The 22,424-nt window shown below is 43.1% G+C and overlaps 1 protein-coding gene across 5 annotated transcripts in view; it reads right to left on the reverse strand.

The window, feature by feature from the left end:
* FBXW4 (F-box and WD repeat domain containing 4) overlaps positions 1-22,424 on the reverse strand; it is a 224,324-nt gene that overhangs the window by 146,424 nt on the left and 55,476 nt on the right. For 4 of the 5 annotated variants that reach the window (XM_073555815.1, XM_073555817.1, XM_073555814.1 and 1 more), the window contains exons 2-4: positions 13,246-13,341; positions 8,394-8,579; positions 2,530-2,662 (exon numbers count right to left, since the gene is read on the reverse strand). In XM_073555815.1, the coding sequence (XP_073411916.1) occupies positions 2,530-2,662; positions 8,394-8,579; positions 13,246-13,341 (415 nt within the window). The remainder of the gene's footprint in view (positions 1-2,529; positions 2,663-8,393; positions 8,580-13,245; positions 13,342-22,424) is intronic. The other variant, XM_073555816.1, reaches the window with a different exon arrangement.

The following is a 22,424-nucleotide window of genomic DNA, read 5'->3' on the forward strand; positions in this document are numbered from 1 at the left end:
CGAACAGCAAGTCATCCATGATACTGGCTGTTGCTAAGTAATGCCACTCAGCACCAGAGCACCGGAGAACGGCCCCTACAGAGTGTACGGCCCCATATGCTCCTCACATCCAGCTGCCACCGGCAGAGCTCCAAACATCTGTGCCTTCTACTGGACCTCCACCAAACTCACATTGATGACCTTAGGATAGCTCATCAGCATCTACATAACAGACAACCCCTCTAACTTTCTTCCTAGACAGTTTCCATACAGGGCACTATGTAATTTATGCTTTCTGCAGTTTTGGTCAAATCGTTTACACTGGTTAAGAGAAATAAAGTCCTCTTCATTGCTGGATGAGGGCAAGGACAACATCTACGGGCACCTGCTCCACTTTTACCAGTGATTTCTATCTAAATGGCAGTAAAATAGTAATGCTATGCTGTAAGCCTAATAAACTAAAATAATAATGTAAAAACTTGTGAAATGAAAATAAAACTTTCTGAGCTCAGACTAGTTTAAGTAGGGCTCTGCCTCCCGAAACGGACTCGCTCACTAACTCTTTCAAAATGCACGCTTAGATCAAACGGTCCCAATTCCCGCGTGAGTAACAGTAGTACAACCAGCTGGAAACAAGATTTCTGCATGACATTGCTCTGGAGAAACTAGTTTGAGTGTTTTAACTGCAATGTCAGATTATTCCCGGCAGACGCCGCCTGGAAGTGTTTTATAGAGTTCTACAGCTCGGGAGGGAGGAGGGAATATAGAATATCTGTCCGAGACTAGTGTCTGATGTAACAGTGCAGGACGTCTCATCTTCACAATACCTTTTGCCCTTTTCCAGATACAGCTACTTTTTAAAAATAATGAAAAACTTCATTACTTTGGCACCTAGTGGTCTGTTATGGCCCATTTAGAAGAGCCAACAATCGACGAACAAGTTCTCCTAGCAACGCTCATCTTAACAGGACGGCAGTCATCTCATGGATATGCTAAACGCTCGTTGTTTGGTTTCAATTACACTTGCTTAAAACCAATTATCATAACATAATATTCTATGCACATGGAAAGATGGTATTAACTATTGTTCAGTGGGCATTAAATGTTCATCGGCCGGTCTCAATGGGCCGGTAAATGACTGCTAGCATGTCTCCTACTGGCAGTCATTTGATGGCCTGAATCGGCACATGTAAGAGGAACTTTAAATTCTAAAGTCAGGCCTAGTAGTTCACATAGTCTCAGCACTAGTTATCCCCTATTCACAGTGATTAGAACTCCAGCGAGCTAGAGATCGCTCTCGGGTGGGCCCCGTGAACAGGACTCGGGTGAACCCCCGAGAACAGGACCCGGGTGAATCCCGAGAGCAGGACCCGGGTGAATCCCGAGAGCAGGACCCGGGTGAATCCCGAGAGCAGGACCCGGGTGAATCCCGAGAGCAGGACCCGGGTGAATCCCGATGAACACTATGTTGAATGGAGCAGAGATGCACATGTTCGGCCTCCACTCTATTCTTTGTCAATGGGACTGCTGTACTCAGCGTTATCCCACAGTCTTATAGATAATGAATGGAGCAGAGGTTGAAGATGCCAATACTCAAGATCCCTGAACTCGCACACTCTCAAAAAGGAATAAACAGAATTGTAACAAGGAAAACTCTACATTTTTAATTATAACTGATCCGAATGAGCAATAAAAAAGTTAAATTGCTTTCCAGCAGCACTGTCAGCAGCTTGTGTATGATATTGTAGCTGAGCCCCATGAACTTCAATGAAGCTAGCACAACCCATAGACAATTACAATGCTATTTTTGGCAGATAAGCATGTTTTTTGTGCGATTATAATCCTGTACAATCCCTTTACAGAGACTCTGTCAGCAGGTTTTTACAATCTGACAGCTGCTGGATATAGGGGCAGAGACCCCGTTTCCAGTCACGTGTCACTTACTGGGCTGTGTTTTGCTGTTTCAATAAAATTAGTGTTTTATCAGCAGTAGATTATCACTACAAAACTAGGTTCCTTTTGCCTCCTGGCCATCCTCACCCCCACACTGATTGGTAGACTTCTTCCTATGCACAGTGTAAACAGAAAGCTCAACATTCCAAGCACTGCTAGATCTGCAGCAGAGAAAACAGGGATTGTATCACAACTGTAAGTCCTGGTGTATAAACCAGTCATATTATGTGCCCTGCTGTATAATAAAAGCTAAATTATGTCCTGATCTGTGCATACATATCTTGATTGTGTTTTTTTTTTACATTTTTTATTCAGGATTTCAGATCAGAAATTCTTGCTACTATCAGCAAAAAGGTTAAACGGCATCGAACCGCCCCGATCAATCTCCGTGAAATATAGGAGAGGAATAGCATGGAGTACAGCGTGGCTCCCGTCCAGCAGCCGCTTTCCACTACACGTGCCTTTTTAGCTAATCAGCTTTCAGCATGAGTGTGAGTAATGTGCCTCACTGCAGTGCTCAGTCTCTCCTGTCCACCGTCTATCGGGGAGACGGACAGTCAGATGGAATGATCGAGTGGCAGCTTCAAGAGGACTTACCCTGGCAGTCCGGTCTCTGGAGCCGCTGACTATAATTCCTCCGTGACAATCCACGCAGTTGACATCTTGCTCATGTGCGGAGAACTGTATGCTGGCAGCGCTGTGAAGATTATGAAGGGCGATCTTTCCATCCCTGCAGGAAAATCCAAGTCAGAGATTTATTATCTGAATCCAGTGAGCGAAAAGTGTCCCGCAGAGCTTGCGCTACTAGATAAGGCCTGCGGGTATACCCCGAGCTCTGCGTGTAAAGAACACCGAGGACAAGAACTTAACAAAACTAACCCTCATTTTAATTTTTTTTATATAAAATCAATGGTACACGTGAAAAATACTTTGTAATCATTGTGTTCAGAGAAATCGGATTCTTTCGCATCCTGGACTGATCTTTCACTCTTAACTTCGTGACAGAGCCAATTTGGCACTTAATGACCGGGACAATTTTTACAATTCTGACCACTGTCACTTTATGAGGTTATAACTCTGGAATGCTCAACATATCCCACTGATTGAGAATGTTTTTTCATGACACATTGTACTTCATGTTAGTGGTAAAATTTCTTCGATATGACTTGCGTTTATTTATGAAAAAAATGGAAATTTGGAAAACTTTGCAATTTTCAAACTTTTAATTTTTGTGCCTTTAAATCAGAGAGTCATATCGCACAAAAGAGTTAATAAATAACATTTCCCACATGTCAACTTTACATCAGCATAATTTTGGAAAATTTTTTTTTTTTGTTAGGACGTTATAAGGGCTAAAAAGTTGTCCAGTGATTTCTCATTTTTTCCAAAAAAATTTACAAAACCACCTCACATTTGAAGCGAGTTTGGGAGGTCAATATGACAGAGTATACCCAAACGTGACACCATTCTAAAAACTGCACCCCTCAAGGTGCTCTCAAAACCACATTTAAACCTTCAGGATATTCACGAGAGCTAAAGCAATGTGGAAGGAAAAAATGAACATTTTACTTGTTTCACAAAAAAATTATCGTACCTTGGAATCAAAGTATTTTATTTTTACAAGGGTATCAGGAGAAAATGGACCACAAAATTTCTCCTGAGTACGCCAATAACCCGTATGTGGGGGAAAGCCACTGTTTGGGTGCGTGGCAGAGCTCAGAAGGGAGGGGGCACTGTTTCACTTTTTGAACGCAAAATTGGTTGGAATCAATAGCGGGCGTCATGTCGCATTTGGAGGACCCATGATGTACCTAAACAATGGAAACCCCCCCAATTCCAACTACAATCCTAACACAGGCCACACTCCTAACCCCAACACACCCCTAAACCCTAATCCCAACACCACCCTAGCCCCAACACAACCCTAACCCCAACCATAACCCTAGCTCTAACCCTAGCTCCAACCCTAAACCTAGCCCAACCTTAACCCAAGCCCCAAACCTAACTATAACCCCAACCATAACCCTAGCCTCAACACTAACCCCCAATTACAACCCCAACCATAACCCTAACCTTAATGGAAAAAAATAATATTTTTACCTAACTAAGGGGGTGATAAACGGAAATTTGATTTACTATTTTTTTTTTTTTTTTATTTTGATCACTAGGATAGGAAATCTCCTATTATTGCCGGGTGCCGGCCAGCAGATCTCGGTGGGCGCACTGCGCATGTGCCCATTTTTTTCCCCGAAGAAGACGCTGAGGGGGTCAGGGGACACTGCAGGTACCGGAAGGTCTCGAGGCACCCCATTTCTCTCTCCTCTGATGTGCTAGATCATATCAGAGGAGAGATAAATAAATAGGAAATCAGACTGTTTTTTTGGTGGTTGCCATTGATCGCAACACCGGGGTTAGTAAAAACTGACCCGAATCATGTTCCTCAGGGTCTTGGCTACCCCTGGTAGTCGAGACCCCGGATATTGTCTGACCCCGGGTGGGGGTTAAAAAGCGGCACTGAGGAATAAGTACACTTAACTGCCGCCATTAAAAGGTGTATGGGTGGTCATTAAGGGGGTTAAAAGGGAATCTGTCACCAGGTTTTTTCCACCCAATCTGAAAGCAGCATGATGTAGGGGCAGAGACCCTGATTGCACTGATGTATCACTTGCTGTGTTACTTGCTGCAGATTTAATAAAATCAATGGATCTGGGAGATAAAACAGGAATTTTATCAAAAGTGCAGCAAGCAACATGGAAAGTAATACATCGTTGGAATCCAGGTCTCTGTCTCTACATTATGTGTACTCACAGATGTGGTAGCAAAAACCTGGTGACAGTTTCCTTTTAAAGAACGGATTTGTAACTTGACCACCGTAACCGAAAATGGATAGACACTGCCACACTTGGTGATCCCAAACTGCAAGCCTGTGTGGTCTTCTATGGATAAGAAAAGACAAGTTTCCCAGCCAAAATAAAAAAATTTAACTTCTATTTAAAAATATTAAATACATAATTTATTGATATGCAATAAAAAGAGGGAAATTACATAACACTAGGCCTAAGGGATTTGAGCATTTCCACGCTCTTAACCAGTAGTGGTCTTCTTCTTGGTGACAACGATGTTGTAGCCTTTAGTCTTTGCCTCTTTCTAGCTACAGCAACTCTATACTTTGGGCTGGAGTCACAATAAGGTATGGCATCGGATGAGAGAGCATTGGATACGATATGCTAATGACCCTCGGCTCCTGCTCTGCTCCGAGCGGGAGCAGAGTGTTGTGCTACTAGGCTCCGATCCTCTCGCACAGTAAGTAACGGAGCACAGCTGAGGAGGAGGCAGAGAAAGTCATTTCTAAATCTCCTCTGCAGGCGGCGGATCGGCATGCGAGAATAATCGCAGAATGCTGCGACTGGCATTGAGACTCAGCCGAGACTCAACGCACTCGCACCCATATAAGTCTATGGGTGTGAGTGACACAACACTCCGATATCATCACAGTGCGGTGCGCGATATACGCCGACAGCGGAGGAGATGGAGAAATTACTTTCTCCGCCTCCTGAGCAGATGTGCTCCGATCCACTCTGCACAGAGCACTGACGCTCGCAGCAGAGCAGGACCCGAGGGTCATTAGCATATCACATCTGTTGCCCTCGCATCCGATGCCATACGCTAGTGTGACTACAGCCTGTGGATGAACTGACTTGTTGGAAATCTCATGCTATGACAAATACATAAGGAAAGTTATGACTTAAGTGGGATCTATCCAAATTTTAAACCCTGTACCAATAACCTCTTGTGGCACACGGTCATCATAGAAAGGAGTTCACTAATGAAGATCCTCATCTCTGAGACAGAAGGAAGGACCACTCTGTAATACTAGGGTGGCCTTGTATTTGTATGGTAGCCTTATAAGGCTAGGGTAATATTTGTCTCGCGACACTGACATCTTATGATTTCATATCTGTGACCATCCACGACTTCAACACAGTCGCAAATGCTTCCGAATGTGTAGGATTTTCTGTTGCTGGCGGCAAATCAGATGCGATTCACTTGCAATAGAAGTCAATGCAAGTTGCATAAATGTTACTGGTGGGGCGACTTGTCTGAGGATTGCTGTTGAATTGTGTAGCACCGGCCTGAGGCTATGTTCACACCTTGAGTACTTGCAGTACATTTTTCTGCACCAGAAAACAGCATCTTTGCAGAAAAAATGCAGAGTACAATACGCCAGTTTTTACGTGCTCCCCCTATATTCATTTAAAAATATGAAAAACGCTGCAAAAACGCTGAAGGAGTGGACTTGCTGCAGATTTGGATTAACAATTTGAGGCTGCAAATCTGCAAAGATCTGTAAAACGCTGCCATAAAAACGTGCAAAGGTGAGTGTGGAACAAAAAAAAAACAAAAAAAAAAAAAAAAAAAACAGGTGTGAACAAGCCATAAGACCTGAATGGCGGTGGCCGGTGCCATCAGAGACAGTTATTTGCTTAGGTGGCAAGAAGCAGGACCCGGTGAGATCAGCTGATCGCGGTCGCTATGTGAGGAAGCCTTTAATTGATGGACTGGTCTGTATGCTTACACTGGATGCACTTATCAAGGCTTGTAGGCCATGGTCAAAACCCTGAATTAGTCCTACAGTGTATGATGTGCCTGGGGTTAGGATTGGGAATTTGGACTTGAAACCCTTTGATTTTACTGATAATTTGGGCCACTATATTAAATCCCAACATACTGAATGAGCTAGTAATAAATAAATGATGATTACACAGGGCAGATGATTTGTGCTTTCCACCAGCACAGTCCTGCAATCATGCCGATGAGTCAAGACGAGTGATAGCTCAGGAAAAAGACGATTAGACCATACATTAAGGATCAAAGGAAATCTTACTTATAACGTTTCCAGCTATAAAATGCTGCTCAAAGCAAACATAATTGCTATAATTCCTTTACTTGCCCATGTCCAGGCTTACTGAACTAAGGATTCCATTAAAAATTCCACTCCAAACTTTTTTTTTTTCTTCTTCTTCTTCCCATGACTTTGAGGATGCTGAATGGATCACCCGGCTAAGGTCTTAACATTTTCCGAAGCAGTTGGCATTAAACACAAAAAGGTGATGCTGCAGAGCTGCGCTCCCCACCTGCCTCGGCAGGCTCATCCACTGAACTCACCTTTGAGCAATGCAACAGAGCTCACCGTGGAATGAGTCAGACCATTTATCTCTTTTATGAACAGGATTAGCTTCTAACACTCTTCTGCTCGTACTGACATTTTAGTGTGAATCTTCAAAAAGCCATGACCTCAGCCCAGGTTTAGGCTTCAGATACATTGTACCTTTGAAGAACTACATTGTCTTATTTCTACGTGTTGGGGCAAAAGTTGTATCCTTCCAAGACGAATGGGCGCTACACCGGAGATCAAAAAGTACTAAAAATGCCAAAGCCTAGGAATGACAAAACAATAGTAGATAAGCAACCTTAGGGAATGTTAGCCTTACACTTGGCATACGAGGATTTGTTCCCGCCAGTTTGTAGAACAGCATGTGGCCATAAAAGAGATGGGTCCCCTACTACTCTGGAAGCCATGGCCGGACACATTCATCTATATATTTATATTGGGTTTTTCTTTTATATCAGTGCCATTTTAAGAATTTTAATATGACAATCGAGCTGAACTTCACTTTTAGAAAGCCTCCATGCCACTTCTTTTGCGACACATACAAAAAGAATCCAGAGATATCCGAGTCACACTAAAGTGTTTACAGCACTTTTCTAACTAGACAGTGCCTTGGTGATCAACTTTTCAGAAGGGTTAATGAGCCGACACTGATAAATCTCCTTCACTGGGACTTCAGTGGGTGCCATGCAACACTAATCACCCCCTACAGCAGCTCAGTCAATGGTCTTGTCTCAGGAAAGGAGCTAGATCTAGGACATACGAGCCCATTTATACAGAACCAAGACGTGCTCCAGCGCTTACTAATACTAAACCATGGCCCTAAACTGCCCATACACCTAAGATAACAGACCCAAACCAAGCATGCACGCCTGTGGGGAAATCAGAGATCTCTTGGGGAAAAGTAGAGAAACTTCTCGTTAATATTTTTTTAGCAAATAATTTTTTATTAAGAACTCATTTTAGGAATGAAAATGGTGGGCATATCCTCCCTAGCCGCCTAAACTATTCTGGAATGCAAGTGGAGTTCATCATAAATGAATGTGAGACCATACATAGAAATAAAGACTGTCTGCCACGGTTGACAACAGAAAAAGGAGCGCATGTGTCCACCTAAGACCAGTCCTATAGTAATATATTGAGATCTGGAAAGATCAGCTACTGGTCTCCAGAAATGATCTCTGTAGTCACGCTTTCTTCCACCTCGCTTCTACTTCTTGCAGATTCGCCAATGGTATGCTAGCGTACATATGCTTTATGGATAACACAAAAGTAAATTGCATCAACGTACCCTCCGCCACTGATTATATGAGAATCGGAGATGACAAAGCGACAGACATCTTCCTGATGACCCAAGAACATGGCAAAGGGTCTTTTGTGAAGTCGGCCGCCATTGGTGTGCAGCTGGTGGGCTCTGATTTCTTCAGCCTGAGTAAAATATAACACGTTCCCGTCTAGTTGCAGCCAGGGCATCAAACTAGAAGAAGGGAGAAAAGTGAAATCATACGACAAAAATAAGGTAAGAAAACATTTGCATTCTATGTAACCCTGGGATATGCCATAAGCAGAATGTTGGGTGGTGGGTGTCTAACCTGTGGGACCCAAAGACCAGTCTACAGATGCATCTGATGTATATAAAGGGATATTTATTAATGGCGTATATGCCATGTGCACAGAGCCTAAATGTGATGGGACAACCTACTACTGCTTCCACCTGCCCAACATGCAACTTTTGGATGAGGATGCAATGTGATGTGTGGCAAGATCAAAAAATGCAAAACAATGGACTGTATGCAATTCTGCCATGCCCGACGTCTGATTTTGGCATTTGTGATTAAAGTAATCACCATAACATGTGGGATTTTCTCCATAGGTAACAACTGTATTTTCAGCACATTGTGATATCAGACGGCAATGGTTACACAGAGCTGCAGGGTACAACATAGACACAGTGAAATGTCACTGTGAGCGGCACTATATGGGGGCCTTTGTGTGTGGCACATAATAGGAACCACTGCATGGAGCGGGCACCTATAGGCAACGTATGTGAGAACGCACAGCTTAGCTGCAGTCTACAATTTAAATAGTGAAATCAGCGACTAACATCAAGTTACCACTTCTTAAAAAGAGGTTGTGCAGCAGCTGTGGAAAACGCTTATTAGTAATGCACTTTGTGATTTGTCCTCACAGGAGCCACTTACCCCTATTCACTGATCTATTACATCACCTGTACTTACTATATATGTAGAATTTACAGTAGGGGGTGCAGTGGCCAATAGAAAACAGCCAATGAGGTTGCAGCAGCACGACATTTAACAGGTTAACTTATTGGCTGAATCTGACTTTAATCCCATGAGTGGTGAAACCACAAATCCTGCTCCTACTGCGCAGGACAATGATTTGGGTGAAGGAGCGCAGGTGAATAAATACCACAAACCACAGAGAGGTGAATAATCTGCCTGTGGATTTGGTTTACAGCATCTTTGGCCCTGTAGGATTTCTAAACTATAGACCACAGGACGGCCTAGATGTCAGATGAAGCAGAGCCAGTGAGCAGGCCGAGCGCCGCAAGGGCAGCGCCACGTTAGGTGCCAAGTACATACTCCTGTAACAAAATACATCAGGACCATTGTCTGTGGGCTCAGAGATCCCTTCATGAGTGTAAAGAAAAAGTTATGGGAGTTGTTGGGTCTTTTTATTTGGGGGGTGGGGGGGATGTTGCTGCCTTTTTCCTTACAGTCAACACTGTGTCCAGATTTTACATTTCTATGAGATTTGCTTTAATATTTTACATTAGGAGATGCTTTCTGTGCTCGCTGGTGCTTTTTTTTTTTTTTTTTTTTTGAAATGCAAGATTATATTCTGGATTTCATTGATTTAAAGGGGTTGTCTACCTCTTGGACAGCCACTTCTCAAATGCCTGTTGAGGGCAGAGCAGTGTCCTGCAGTGTGCAGGCGCCAGACCTCTCTGACCTTTCCCGGCGCCTGCGTACTGCAGTACTTTACTCTGCCCTTAACAGGGCAGGTAAAGTACACCTGCGCAGGAGCCGCAGCAGAAGTAAGGAGGACGACGCCATCGCTAAAAGATGGGAGGCGCCGGACCGGACCACGACACCCATCGGACCAAAACTGGACCCAGACCACCCCTGGGTGAGTATAATATAACTTGCTTTTCTTCTCTTTCAGGTTACATCGGGGGCTTATCTACACCATTACAGAATGCTGTAGATAAGCCCCTGATGGCGGTGCCGGCAGCTGATAGTCGAAAAAATAGGTGACAGATTCCCTTTAAAGGGAACCTGTCAGGCCCGATCACACTATTAACCTGCAGATAAAGGGTTAATCTATAGCTTAGTAGTGTTATGAAGGAGCCTGCCGCTGTGCTGAAAGTGTGGCGCTGAGAGAAAATGAACGTTATCATTTCTCCCGGGAGCTGCCAGCTTTCAGTCATGCGTGCTGAGACTGGGAATGTAAGCACGCCCCAACACTAACTGACAGCCGGCTGAACTCTCATTTTTCCCCAGTGAGATCAAGATTGTTCATTACCAAAAAAATGCATCAAAACAAAGGAAAAAAAAAAAGCCTTCTACTGTGGGTTTCTGGAAAAACAAAACTGGATCTAAAACGCTGCGTGTGAACATGCTATAATGGATGAAGGACTCCTAGCTTTCTGCTGATCAGTGAGTGGCCGGTTGGCAGGATAATCCGGCCATTACAATAGCATCGCTGAGGATCCCAACTATTACTATTAATAGCATCATATCACAATCTCGGGGCAGTGATTAAACATGACGTAATAAAAGTAAGCAATTATTCGAAAATTTTCATTTGAAGACCTCTTCTCCATCCAGTGCATATCTCACCTACTCAGTGACCAGCGTGATTAATAAAAAGTCTGTATTTCAAGGCAGGAAATGAGATATGGTAATATTGCCCACGTGGTGGGGCTCAGGCACTGGTCACCCTTCAGGCATTTCTACTCTTAACGCCAGGCGTCTAGATTCTCAATGACAGCAGAGTCATTTCCCGGCGAACTCTGTCATCACAAACAGATGATTATGAAGCGGCCGTGGAGATGTTTTATGGGGCAGCGGTTCCTGCTCGCACACATTTATCTCTTCGCTTGCAGAGCAGCAGGTACAAAGCGATCCGCTCCACGAGTCTTCAGGTTTTTACTCTTCTTAATTGCGACATATATCACTGCGGTCAATACATGAAACTATGGATTGTGTCGTTTGCCGCCTTATACTTAACTGCAAATTGTAATTTTCCCCCCTCCCCATTTGGCAACCTTCTTCCTTCTGGTGAAGACACCCACCTCCTCAGCACCTGGACATGTATCAAAGGGGATGACTACAAAAGCCCCGATGTCAGCAGCTCTCAGATCGTGCCTAGATGTCACAACTGTGTGTAAATATGGCTCCCTGTGGAGACAAACAGGACTTTAAAACTGATTTATATAGGACATTAATCCACAGAAAAATCAGCTTTAAAACACACTGCCGTCAATAAGATGATGTGGCTAATGCCGATAAATGAGGCGGGTTATGGAAATGCAACTAGACGTGTAATTAGTGAGGTTTATTAAGGTACTTGGGCCCCTCTGCAGCCCATTTTCATATATGTTAGGGCATACTGATGTAATAAATGGGGATCTCCTACTCAAGACCACCCGCACTATGAGCCATAGTGGAAGTTGCTCCGTTATGTAATACATACATAGTACTGACCTAAGGACTGGTCACTGAGGGTCACATGCAATACTAAGTGTATCCTGTAGTGGCCACTGCAAGGAAACTGACCAGCTGACAGAAACTTCTACAGATGGTTGTAGTGGTGTCCCCAAGGGGTGGTCCAGGACTTTAATATTGACGACCTATCCTTAGGGTGGGTCATCAATGACTGATAGGTGAGGGTGCGACACCCGGCACCCCATCAGATTAGCTGTTCTCCATACTAGCGTTGGATGGAGCTGCTCAGTTGCGGAGCTGAACAGCACATCAACTGTACAGTGCCCACGCTGAGTACCTTACCTCCGCGCCCATTCGAACAAAGTACGGACGCGCGGTAACCAGCCTCTCCTAGTATTCAGAGCAGTCCTGGCCACAACTGGGCAGTTCCGGCTGAGGACAGCACCTGGAACAGATGATCTGATGGGGTGCTGGGTGTCGCACCCTCATTCATCAGACATTGATGGTCTATCTTCAAGATAGCCCACCAATGTTAAAGACCCAGACAACCTTTTTAAGGTATGTTCATACATAGTGTTTCTCTTCAAGAAAAAAGCAGGCTATGGCTAGAAAACCACAAGGCAAATTACGCATTTTAGTGCATGGTTACCTCAATGGGGAAAAAATGCAGTAAAAACACTCAGCCCGCGCTCACAAGATGTGTTTTTTTGCCAACATTTCCAGGTTTTTAATGAATTTTTGGAGAAAATAAAAATGTACTGTGTGAACATGCCCTGAAAGAAATTACATGCCGCTTTTTTTAAAAAAGTGCATTGCAGTTATAGAAGAGGGTTCTTCACGGTAAGAGCAGTGAGGCTCTGGAATTCTCTTCCTGAGGAAGTGGTGATGGCCAACTTACTGAATGAATTTAAGAAAGGAATGGATGCTTTTCTTGTGAGTAACAGTATAGAAGGTTACGAATAACAGAATATTATAGGTAGATGGTTGACCCAGCTTAGGGGAAGTAACTTTTTTCCCTATGGAGAACATTGGCTTCTACTCTGTGGGTTTTTTGCCTTCCCCAGGATCAACAATGCAGAACAGCTGCACTAAAAATAGGCTGAACTAGATGGACATAAGGTCTTCCTTCAGCCTTCAAAACTATGTTACTATGTTATAAAAAAAAGGAAAAATGTGAATGAGATTTCAAAAATCGCATTTTGCTGTTACTGTAAAATGCTGCATTTATCCTAGCGTGTATAAAAAAAGCATAAAAAACGAAACATGTTAACTAGCCCCCATAGACAGACATAAAGCTGATACCACATACTATATAGTTGTGCAGCTTTGCGTTAGTAATAATGGAGATAAAATGTAATAACTTGGCTCACACTTAATAGAATAAGACAAACACGTAAGCAAAACACTTTAGTGAATGTAGATGATAAGAAAGCAGTAGTAAGTGTCACTTGCTTGCGTTTCCACTTGAGTAGGACATCCCGCCGACAACGTCCATTTTTCCAGTTTTGAGAAACCCGTACTCTTTCCTTCACAGGAATTCCAGAAGCCCTGCAGACAAAGACCGGTGTTATTCCGCAAATCCTCGTCTGAAAAGCTGTGTGGTTGACATAAGGAATTATACCATTTTGCCTGTCCAACTTCAAGGAAAAGTAAAGCTATAATGGTACATTTTCCTATAGTAAGGCAGTTCAAGTTGTTAAAAAAAAATGCAAAAAAGGAACAGTATAAAATAAGAAAAAAATAATATATTATAACATAATTATATATATATATATATATATATATATATATATATATATATATACATACATATATATACATACATATATATATGAAATGTATGTAAGAGGATGATGGATAGTCACAAGCCATCAAACAAAAAGAACTGCTTAAATTTTTGCGCCAGAAGCAGTGTGAAAGACTGGAGGAAAGCATGCCAAGACGCATGAAAGCTGTGATTAAGGCTGTGTGCACATGCTGCGGATTAGGTGCAGATTCATTCGCGCGGATTTTCTAAAATCCGCAGGTGAAACCGCAGGTCAAAATACCTGCGGTTTTACCTGCGGAATGCTCTGCGGTTTTTCATCTCCTCAATGGAGGAGATGGCAAACCGCAGCAGAATCCGCAGAAAGAATTGACATGTCAATTCTTTCTTTGGATTGAAAACCGCAGATAATCCGCGCGGAAAATTCCGCACCGTGTGCACTGCGGTTTTTGATTCCCATAGGGAATCATGGTACTGTACACCGCAGCAAAAACTGCTGCGGGTCCGCAGCGGCCAAAACCGCTGCGGAACCGCAGCAAAATCCGCAGCGTGTGCACACAGCCTCAGGCTATGTGCACACGCTGCAGATTCACCTGCGTTTTTTTCCACCCGGATCCGCAGGTAAAGTAACCTGCGGTTTTACACCTCTACTATGTTAAAGGTGTGAAACCGCTGTGGAAACCGCCCAAACAATTGACATGCTGCGGTTTGTAAACTGCAGCAAAACCGCGCGGAAAAAACCGCACCGTCAGCACAGCGTTTTTGAAAACCCATAGGGTTTCATTGTACTGTACTTGGTCTGCGAAACTGCTGCGTTTCTGCAGGGCCAAAACTGCTGCGGAAACGCAGCAGAATCCGCACCGTGTGCACATAGCCTAAAAATCACGATTATTCCACAAAATATTGATTTCTGAACTCTTCCTGAGTTAATACATTAATATTGTTGTTACTAAATTATTATGAACTTGTTTTCTTTCCATTATTTGAGGTCTGAAAGCACTGTTTTGTTTTTTTTTTGACCATTTCTCCTTTTCAGAAAAATAAACAAAATTTAGTGCTTGGAAATTCAGAGCCATGTTGTCAGAAGTTTATAGAATAAAAGAACAATTTACATTTTACTCAAAAATATACCTAGAAAGAGAAAAATCAGACAAACTGAACATTTGGAAGTGGTTCTTCATTTTTGCCAGAGCTAAATATGTGTGTATATCTATCTATCTATACATACATATACACACACACACATACATATACATAGATAGATATCTATCTATCTCTCATCTAGCCCCCTGGAAAACACATAATAGACATACAGTGAAGAAAATACTTATTTAATACACTGCCAATTTTGCAAATTTTCCTACCTAAAAAGAAAGGAGAGGTCTGTAAGTACACTTCAATTGTGATAGACAGAATCTAAAAATAAAAAACAGAAAATCACAATGTATGATTTTTAAATAATTAAATTGCATTTTATTGCATGAAATAAGTATATGATCATCACAAATGATCAAGAATTCTGGCTCTCACAGACCCGTTATTTTTTCTTTAAGCCCTCCTACTCTACACTCAATCCCTGCATTAATTGCACCAGTGTAAATTCATTACCTGTATAAAAGACACCTGTCCACACAGTCAATCACTCTCCAACCTCTCCACCATGGCCAAGACAAAAGAGCTGTCTAAGAACATCAGGGACAAAATTGTAGACATGCACAAGGCTGGGATAGACTGCAGGACAATAGGCAGGCAGCTTGGTAAGAAGGCAACAATGGTTGGCATAATTATTAGAAAATGGAAGATACACAAGATGACTGTCAGGTAAGTGCACACGTTGCAGATTGTCCTGCGGATTTGGCAAAATCCGCAGGTAAATCCACTGGGAAAAAGACCTGCGGTTTTACCTGCAGATTAGCCTGCGGTTTGACACCTAATCATGGAGCAGGTGCCAAAACGATGCAGAATCCGCACAAAGAATTGACATGCTGCAGATTTGAAACCGCAGCAAAACCGTGCGGAAAAATCCGCAGCATGTGCACAGTGGATTTCATTTTCCATTAACTAACATGGTAGGGCCAAATCCGCTGCGGATCCACAACAGAATCCGCAGCGTGTGCATGTGCACATACCCTCAATCTTCTTTGGTCTAGGGCTCCATGCAACATCTTGCCTCTTGGGGTAAGGATGATTCTGAGAAATGTCTGGAATCAGTCCAGAACTACACAGTAGGACCCGGTCAATGACCTGAAGATAGCTGTCCTGGGACCACAGTTTCGAACATTACAGTTACTAACACACTACGCCGTCATGGATTAAAATCCTATAGGGTACGCAATGACCCCTAATCACACCAGCACATGTCCAGGCCCGTTAGAAGTTCGCCAATGACCTTATCCCATGCCTCCTCTGAATCATCCAGATTGTCATGGGAGACCAAAATAGATCTTTTTGGTATCAACTCCACTTGCCATATTTGGAGGAAGTAAGGGGATGAGTATAACCCCAAGAACACCATCCTAACAGAGAAGCATGGTGGGGGAAACATCATACTTTGGGGCTACTATTTCTGGACAGGACGACTGCACTGCATTGAAGGGAGGATTGATGGGGTTATGTATTGCGAGATTTTGGCCAACAACCTCCTTCCCTCAGTAACAGCATTGAAGATGGTCGTGGCTGGGTCATCCAGCATGAAAATGACCCAAAATACACTGCCAGGGCAACTAAGGAGTGACTCTGTAAGAAGCATTTCAGGACTGGAGTGGTCCAGCCAGTCGCCGAAGCTGAACCCAATAGAAAATCTTTGGAGGGAGATGAAACTCAATGTTGCTCAGCAACAGCTCAGAAACCTTACAGATTTGGAGAAGACCTGTATGGAGGAGTGGGCCAAAATCCCTGCTGCAGTGTGTGCAAACTTGGTCAAGAACTACAGGAAAAGTCTGACCCCTGTAATTGCAAACAAAGGTTTCTGCCCCAAATATTAAGTTCTGTTTCTCTATGGTATCAAATACTTATTTACTGCAATAAAATGCAAATTAAGATTCTGAATTGTACCGACGATAAAAATTAAGTAACTCTCCATTCTTTGTAGGTGGAAAAACTTGCAAAATCGGCAGTGTCTGAAATTCTGATTTTCCCCAATACATCCCCCATCCATCCTAGATACATTTCTTAGCAGTTGTGGGGTATGTGGCCATCCTTAGATTTAGACCTTAGAAATACTTACGCTAGATTAACCCCTTCCTGACATCCGACGTACTATCCCGTCCACGGTACCCGGGCCCGTATGACCGTGGACGGGATAGTACGTCTACCGCGATCAGCGGCGCCCACGTGGTGAGCGCCGCTGATCGCGGCCGGGTGTCAGCTGATTATCACAGCTGACACCCGGCACAATGTGTCAGAGGCGGTCACGGACCGCCCCCGACACGTTAACCCCTTGCACACCGCGATCAAACACGATCGCGGTGTACCGGGGGTTAAAGGGAAGCATCGGCAGGGAGGGGGCTCCCTCCGTGCTTCCCTGAGCCCCCCACGGCAGCGCAATGTGCAGCGCTGCTGCGGGGGGCTCCTTTCCTCCAGGCCCCCGAATCCAAGATGGCGACGGGGGCCTTCGGGGGCCTGAGGAAGCTGGCTTCCTCAGTGCCTGCAAAGCGCAGGCATGAGGAAGTCTTCTTCAATGCCTGTGACAGATTGCTGATCTGTCACAGTGATCTGTGATGTGACAGATCAGCGATCTGTCACAGGACAGTGATGTCCCACCTGGGACTATTTAATAAAGTAAAAAAAAAAATAAAAAAAAGTGTAAAAATAATAAAAAAAAAAAAAAAAAAAAAAAAAAGAAAATCGCCAAATATACACTCACTGGCCACTTTATTAGGTACACCATGCTAGTAACGGGTTGGACCCCCTTTTGCCTTCAGAACTGCCTCAATTCTTCGTGGCAGAGATTCAACAAGGTGCTGGAAGCATTCCTCAGAGATTTTGGACCATATTGACATGATGGCATCACACAGTTGGCGCAGATTTGTCGGCTGCACATCCCTGATGCGAATCTCCCGTTCCACCACATCCCAAAGATGCTCTATTGGATTGAGATCTGGTGACTGAGGAGGCCATTTGAGTACAGTGAACTCATTGTCATGTTCAAGAAACCAATCTGAGATGATTCGAGCTTTATGACATGGCGCATTATCCTGCTGAAAGTAGCCATCAGATGCCTGTTCTTAGCTGAGAGGAGTGGTACCCAGTGTGGTCTTCTGCTGCTGTAGCCCATCTGCCTCAAAGTTCGACGCACTGTGCGTTCAGAGATGCTCTTCTGCCTACCTTGGTTGTAACGGGTGGCAATTTGAGTCACTGTTGCCTTTCTATCAGCTCGAACCAGTATGCCCATTCTCCTCTGACCTCTGGCATCAACAAGGCATTTCCGGCCACAGAACTGCCGCTCACTGGATTTTTTTTCTTTTTCGGACCATTCTCTGTAAACCCTAGAGATGGTTGTGCGTGAAAATCCCAGTAGATCAGCAGTTTCTGAAATACTCAGACCAGCCCTTCTGGCACCAACAATCATGCCACGTTCAAAGGCACTCAAATCACCTTTCTTCCCCATACTGATGCTCGGTTTGAACTGCAGGAGATTGTCTTGACCATGTCTACATGCCTAAATGCACTGAGTTGCCGCCATGTGATTGGCTGATTAGAAATTAAGTCTTAACACACAATTGGACAGGTGTACCTAATAAAGTGGCCAGTGAGTGTATTAGAAAAAAAAAAAAAAATATTCCCCCAATAAATCCATTTTTTGGAAATAATAAAAAAAAAACCCAATAAAAGTACACATATTAGGTATCGCCGCGTCCGTAACGACCCGCCCTATAAAACTGTCCCATTAGTTAACCCCTTTAGCGAACCCCTTAAAAAATAAAAATAAAAAACGAAGCAAAAAATAATGATTTATTATCATACCGCCAAACAAAAAGTGTAATAACGCGCGATCAAAAAGACGCATATAAATATCCATGGTACCGCTGAAAACGTCATCTTGTCTCGCAAAAAACGAGCCGCCACACAGCATCATCAGCGAAAAAATAAAAAAGTTATAGCTCGCTGAATAAAGCGATGCAAAAATAATTATTTTTTATATAAAATAGTTTTCATTGCATAAAACCGACAAAAACATAAAAAAAGACCTAAATGAGGTATCGCTGTAACCATACTGACGTGAAGAATAAAACCTCTTTATCAATTTTACCGCACGCGGAACGGTGTAAACGCACCTCCCCAAAAGAAATTCATGAAACGCTGGTTTTTGTTCATTCTGCGTCCCAAAAATCGGAATAAAAAGCGATCAAAAAATTCCACGTGCCCGAAAATGGTACCAATAAAAACGTCAACTCGTCCCGCAAAAAATAAGACCTCACATGACTCGGTGGGTCAAAATACGGAAAAATTATAGCTCTCAATATGTGGTGATGCAAAAACTATTTTTACAATAAAAAGCGTCTTTTAGCGTGCGACAGCCGCCAAACATAAAAACCGCCATAAATAGTAAATCAAACCCCCCGTTATCACCCCCTTAGTTAGGGAAAAATAATAAAATAAAAAAAATGTATTTATTTCCATTTTTCCATTAGGGTTAGGGCTAGGGGTGTGTTGGAGTAGGGTTAGGGTTAGGGCTAGGGCTAGGGTTAGGGCTAGGGTTAGGGCTAGGGGCGTGTTGGGGTTCGGGTTGGAGTTAGAATTGGGGGTTTCCACTGTTTGGGCACATCAGGGGCTCTCCAAATGCAACATGGCGTCTGATCTCAATTCCAGCCAATTCTGAGTTGAAAAAGTCAAATGGTGCTCCTTCCCTTCCAAGCTCTGCTATGCGCCCAAACAGTGTTTTACCCATACATGTAGGGTATCAGCCTACTCAGGACAATTTGCAAAACAATTTTTGGGGTCCAATTTCTCCTGTTACCCTTAGGAAAATAAAAAATTGGGGGCAAAAATATCATTTTTGTGGAAAAAAATGATTTTTTTATTTTCACGTCCGAGTGTTATAAACTTCTGTGAAGCACTTGGGGGTTCAAAGTGCTCACCACATATCTAGATAAGTTCCGTGGGGGGTCTAGTGTCCAAAATGGGGTCACTTGTGGGGAGTTTCAATAGTTTAGGTACATCAGGGGCTCTCCAAACGCACATGACACCCGCAGACCATTCCATCAAAGTCTGCATTCCAAAACGTCACTGCTTCCCTTCCGAGCCCCGACGTGTGTCCATACAGTAGTTTTCTCCCACATATGGGGTGTCAGCGTACTCAGGACAAATTGGACAACAACTTTTGGGGGTCCAATTTCTCCTGTTACCCTTGGGAAAATGAAAAAATTGGGGACTAATTGATCATGTTTGTGGAAAAAAATACGATTTTTTTATTTTCATGCCCGGGCATTATAAACATCTGTGAAGCCCTTGGGGGTTCAAAGCGCTCACCACACATCTAGATAAGTTCCTTAGGGGGTCTCGTTTCCAAAATGGGGTCACTTGTGGGGGTTTCCACTGTTTAGGTACATTAGGGCTCTCCAAAGGCAACATGACACCCGCAGACCTTTCCATCAAAGTGTGCATTCCAAAACGTCACTACTTCCCTTCCGAGCCCTGACGTGTGTCCATACAGTAGTTTTATCCCACATATGGGGTGTCAGCGTACTCAGGACAAATTGGACAACAACTTTTGGGGTCCAATTTCTCCTGGTACCCTTGGGAAAATAAAAAAATGGTGACTAAAAGATCATGTTTGTGGAAAAAATACAAATTTTTTATTTTCACGCCCGGGCGTTGTAAACTTCTGTGAAGCACTGGGAGGGTCAAAGTGCTCACCACACATCTAGATAAGTTCCTTAGGGGGTCTAGTTTCCAAAATGGTGTCATTTGTGGGGGGTTTCCACTGTTTTGGTACATCAGGAGTTTTCCAAACGCGACATGGTGTCCGATCTCAATTCCAGCCAAAAACGTCAAATGGCGCTGCTTCCCTTCCGAGCTCTGCCATGCGCCCAAATAGTGGTTTACCCCCACATGTAGGGTATCCGCGTACTCAGGACAAATTGCACAATAACTTTTAGGGTCCTGTTACCCTTGGAAAAATAAGAATTGAGGGTGAAAAGATCATTTTTGTGGAAAAAATATGATTTTTTTAATTGTATGGCTTTATGTTATAAACTTCTGTGAAGCCCATGGGGGTTCAAAGTTCTCACCACACATCTAGATAAGTTCCTTAGGGGGTCTAGTTTCCAAAATGGTGTCATTTGTGGGGGGTTTCCACTGTTTTGGTACATCAGGAGTTTTCCAAACGCGACATGGTGTCCGATCTCAATTCCAGCCAAAAACGTCAAATGGCGCTGCTTCCCTTCCGAGCTCTGCCATGCGCCCAAATAGTGGTTTACCCCCACATGTGGGGTATCAGCGTACTCAGGACAAATTGCACAATAACTTTTAGGGTCCTGTTACCCTTGGGAAAATAAAAATTGGGGTGAAAAGTTCATTTTTGTGGAAAAAATATGATTTTTTAATTGTACCGCTGTACGTTATAAACTTCTGTAAAGCCCTTGTGGGTTCAAAGTTCTCACCACATATCTAGATAAGTTCCTTGGGGGGTCTAGTTTCCAAAATGGGGTCACTTGTAGGGGGTTTCCACTGTTTAGGTACATCAGGGACTCTCCAAACGTGACATGGCGTCCAATCTGAATTCCAGCCAATTTTGCATTGAAAAAGTCAAACGGCGCTCCTTCCATTCTGAGCTCTGCCATGCACCGAAACAGTCGTTCCCCCCCACATATCAGGTATCTGCGTACTCAGGACAAATTGCACAATAACTTTTGCAGTTCAATTTCTCCTGTTACCCTTGGTAAAATAAAAAAAATTGAACCTGAAGTATTTTTTTTATGAAAAAAAGTTAGATGTTCATTTTTTTTTAAATATTCAAAAAAATTCCTGTGACGCACCTAAAGGGTTAATAAACTTCTTGAATGTGGTTTTGAGCACCTTAAGGGGTGCAGTTTTTAAAATGGTGTCACTTTTGGGTATTTTCTATCATATAGACCCCTCAAAGCGGCTTCAAATGTGATGTGGTCCTAAAAATAAAATGGTGTTGAAAAAATGAGAAATCGCTGGTCAACTTTCAACCCTTATAACTTCCTAACAAAAAAAAATTTTGGTTCCAAAATTGTGCTGATGTAAAGTAAACATGTGGGAAATGTTAGTTATCAAGTTTTTTGTGTGCCGTATCTCTGTGATTTAAGGGCAAAAAAATTCAAAGTTGGAAAATTGCGAAATTTTCAAAATTTTCGCCAAATTTCCGTTTTTCTCACAAATAAACGCAAGTTATTTGAATGAAATTTTACCACTAACATGAAGTACAATATGTCACGAGAAAACAATGTCAGAATCACCGGGATCCATGGAAGCGTTCCAGAGTTATGACCTCATAAAGGTACAGTGGTCAGAATTGTAAAAATTGGCCCGGTCATGAACGTGCAAACCACCCTTGGGGGTGAAGGGGTTAAAAGACAAAAGTATCTATAAAACTTGTGCAACTGAGAGCTACAACTGTCCATAAATGTCTGTTCACACGGGGCGGATATGCTGAGTTTTTCAGGGTATGCACAAATGAAGTTTATATGGATTTTAGGACCCCATTCTGCTAGGAATTCACAGAGGAAATTCCACACAAATCGCTTTTTACGGTTTTCAATGAGAAACCAGTAGTCACGTTCACACGGCCGCAAATTTTTCAGACGTGGATTTGAAATCTGTTTTAAACAGTGCCATCACCTACTGAAGTCACTTTCAAGGGGTTAGTCCGAGTGCAGGTCCATGGCAGTCCAAACTA

Source organism: Dendrobates tinctorius, unplaced genomic scaffold, assembly GCF_039654945.1.
Source record: "Dendrobates tinctorius isolate UK_male_01 unplaced genomic scaffold, ASM3965494v1 ptg000230l, whole genome shotgun sequence".
NCBI lineage: Eukaryota > Metazoa > Chordata > Amphibia > Anura > Dendrobatidae > Dendrobates > Dendrobates tinctorius.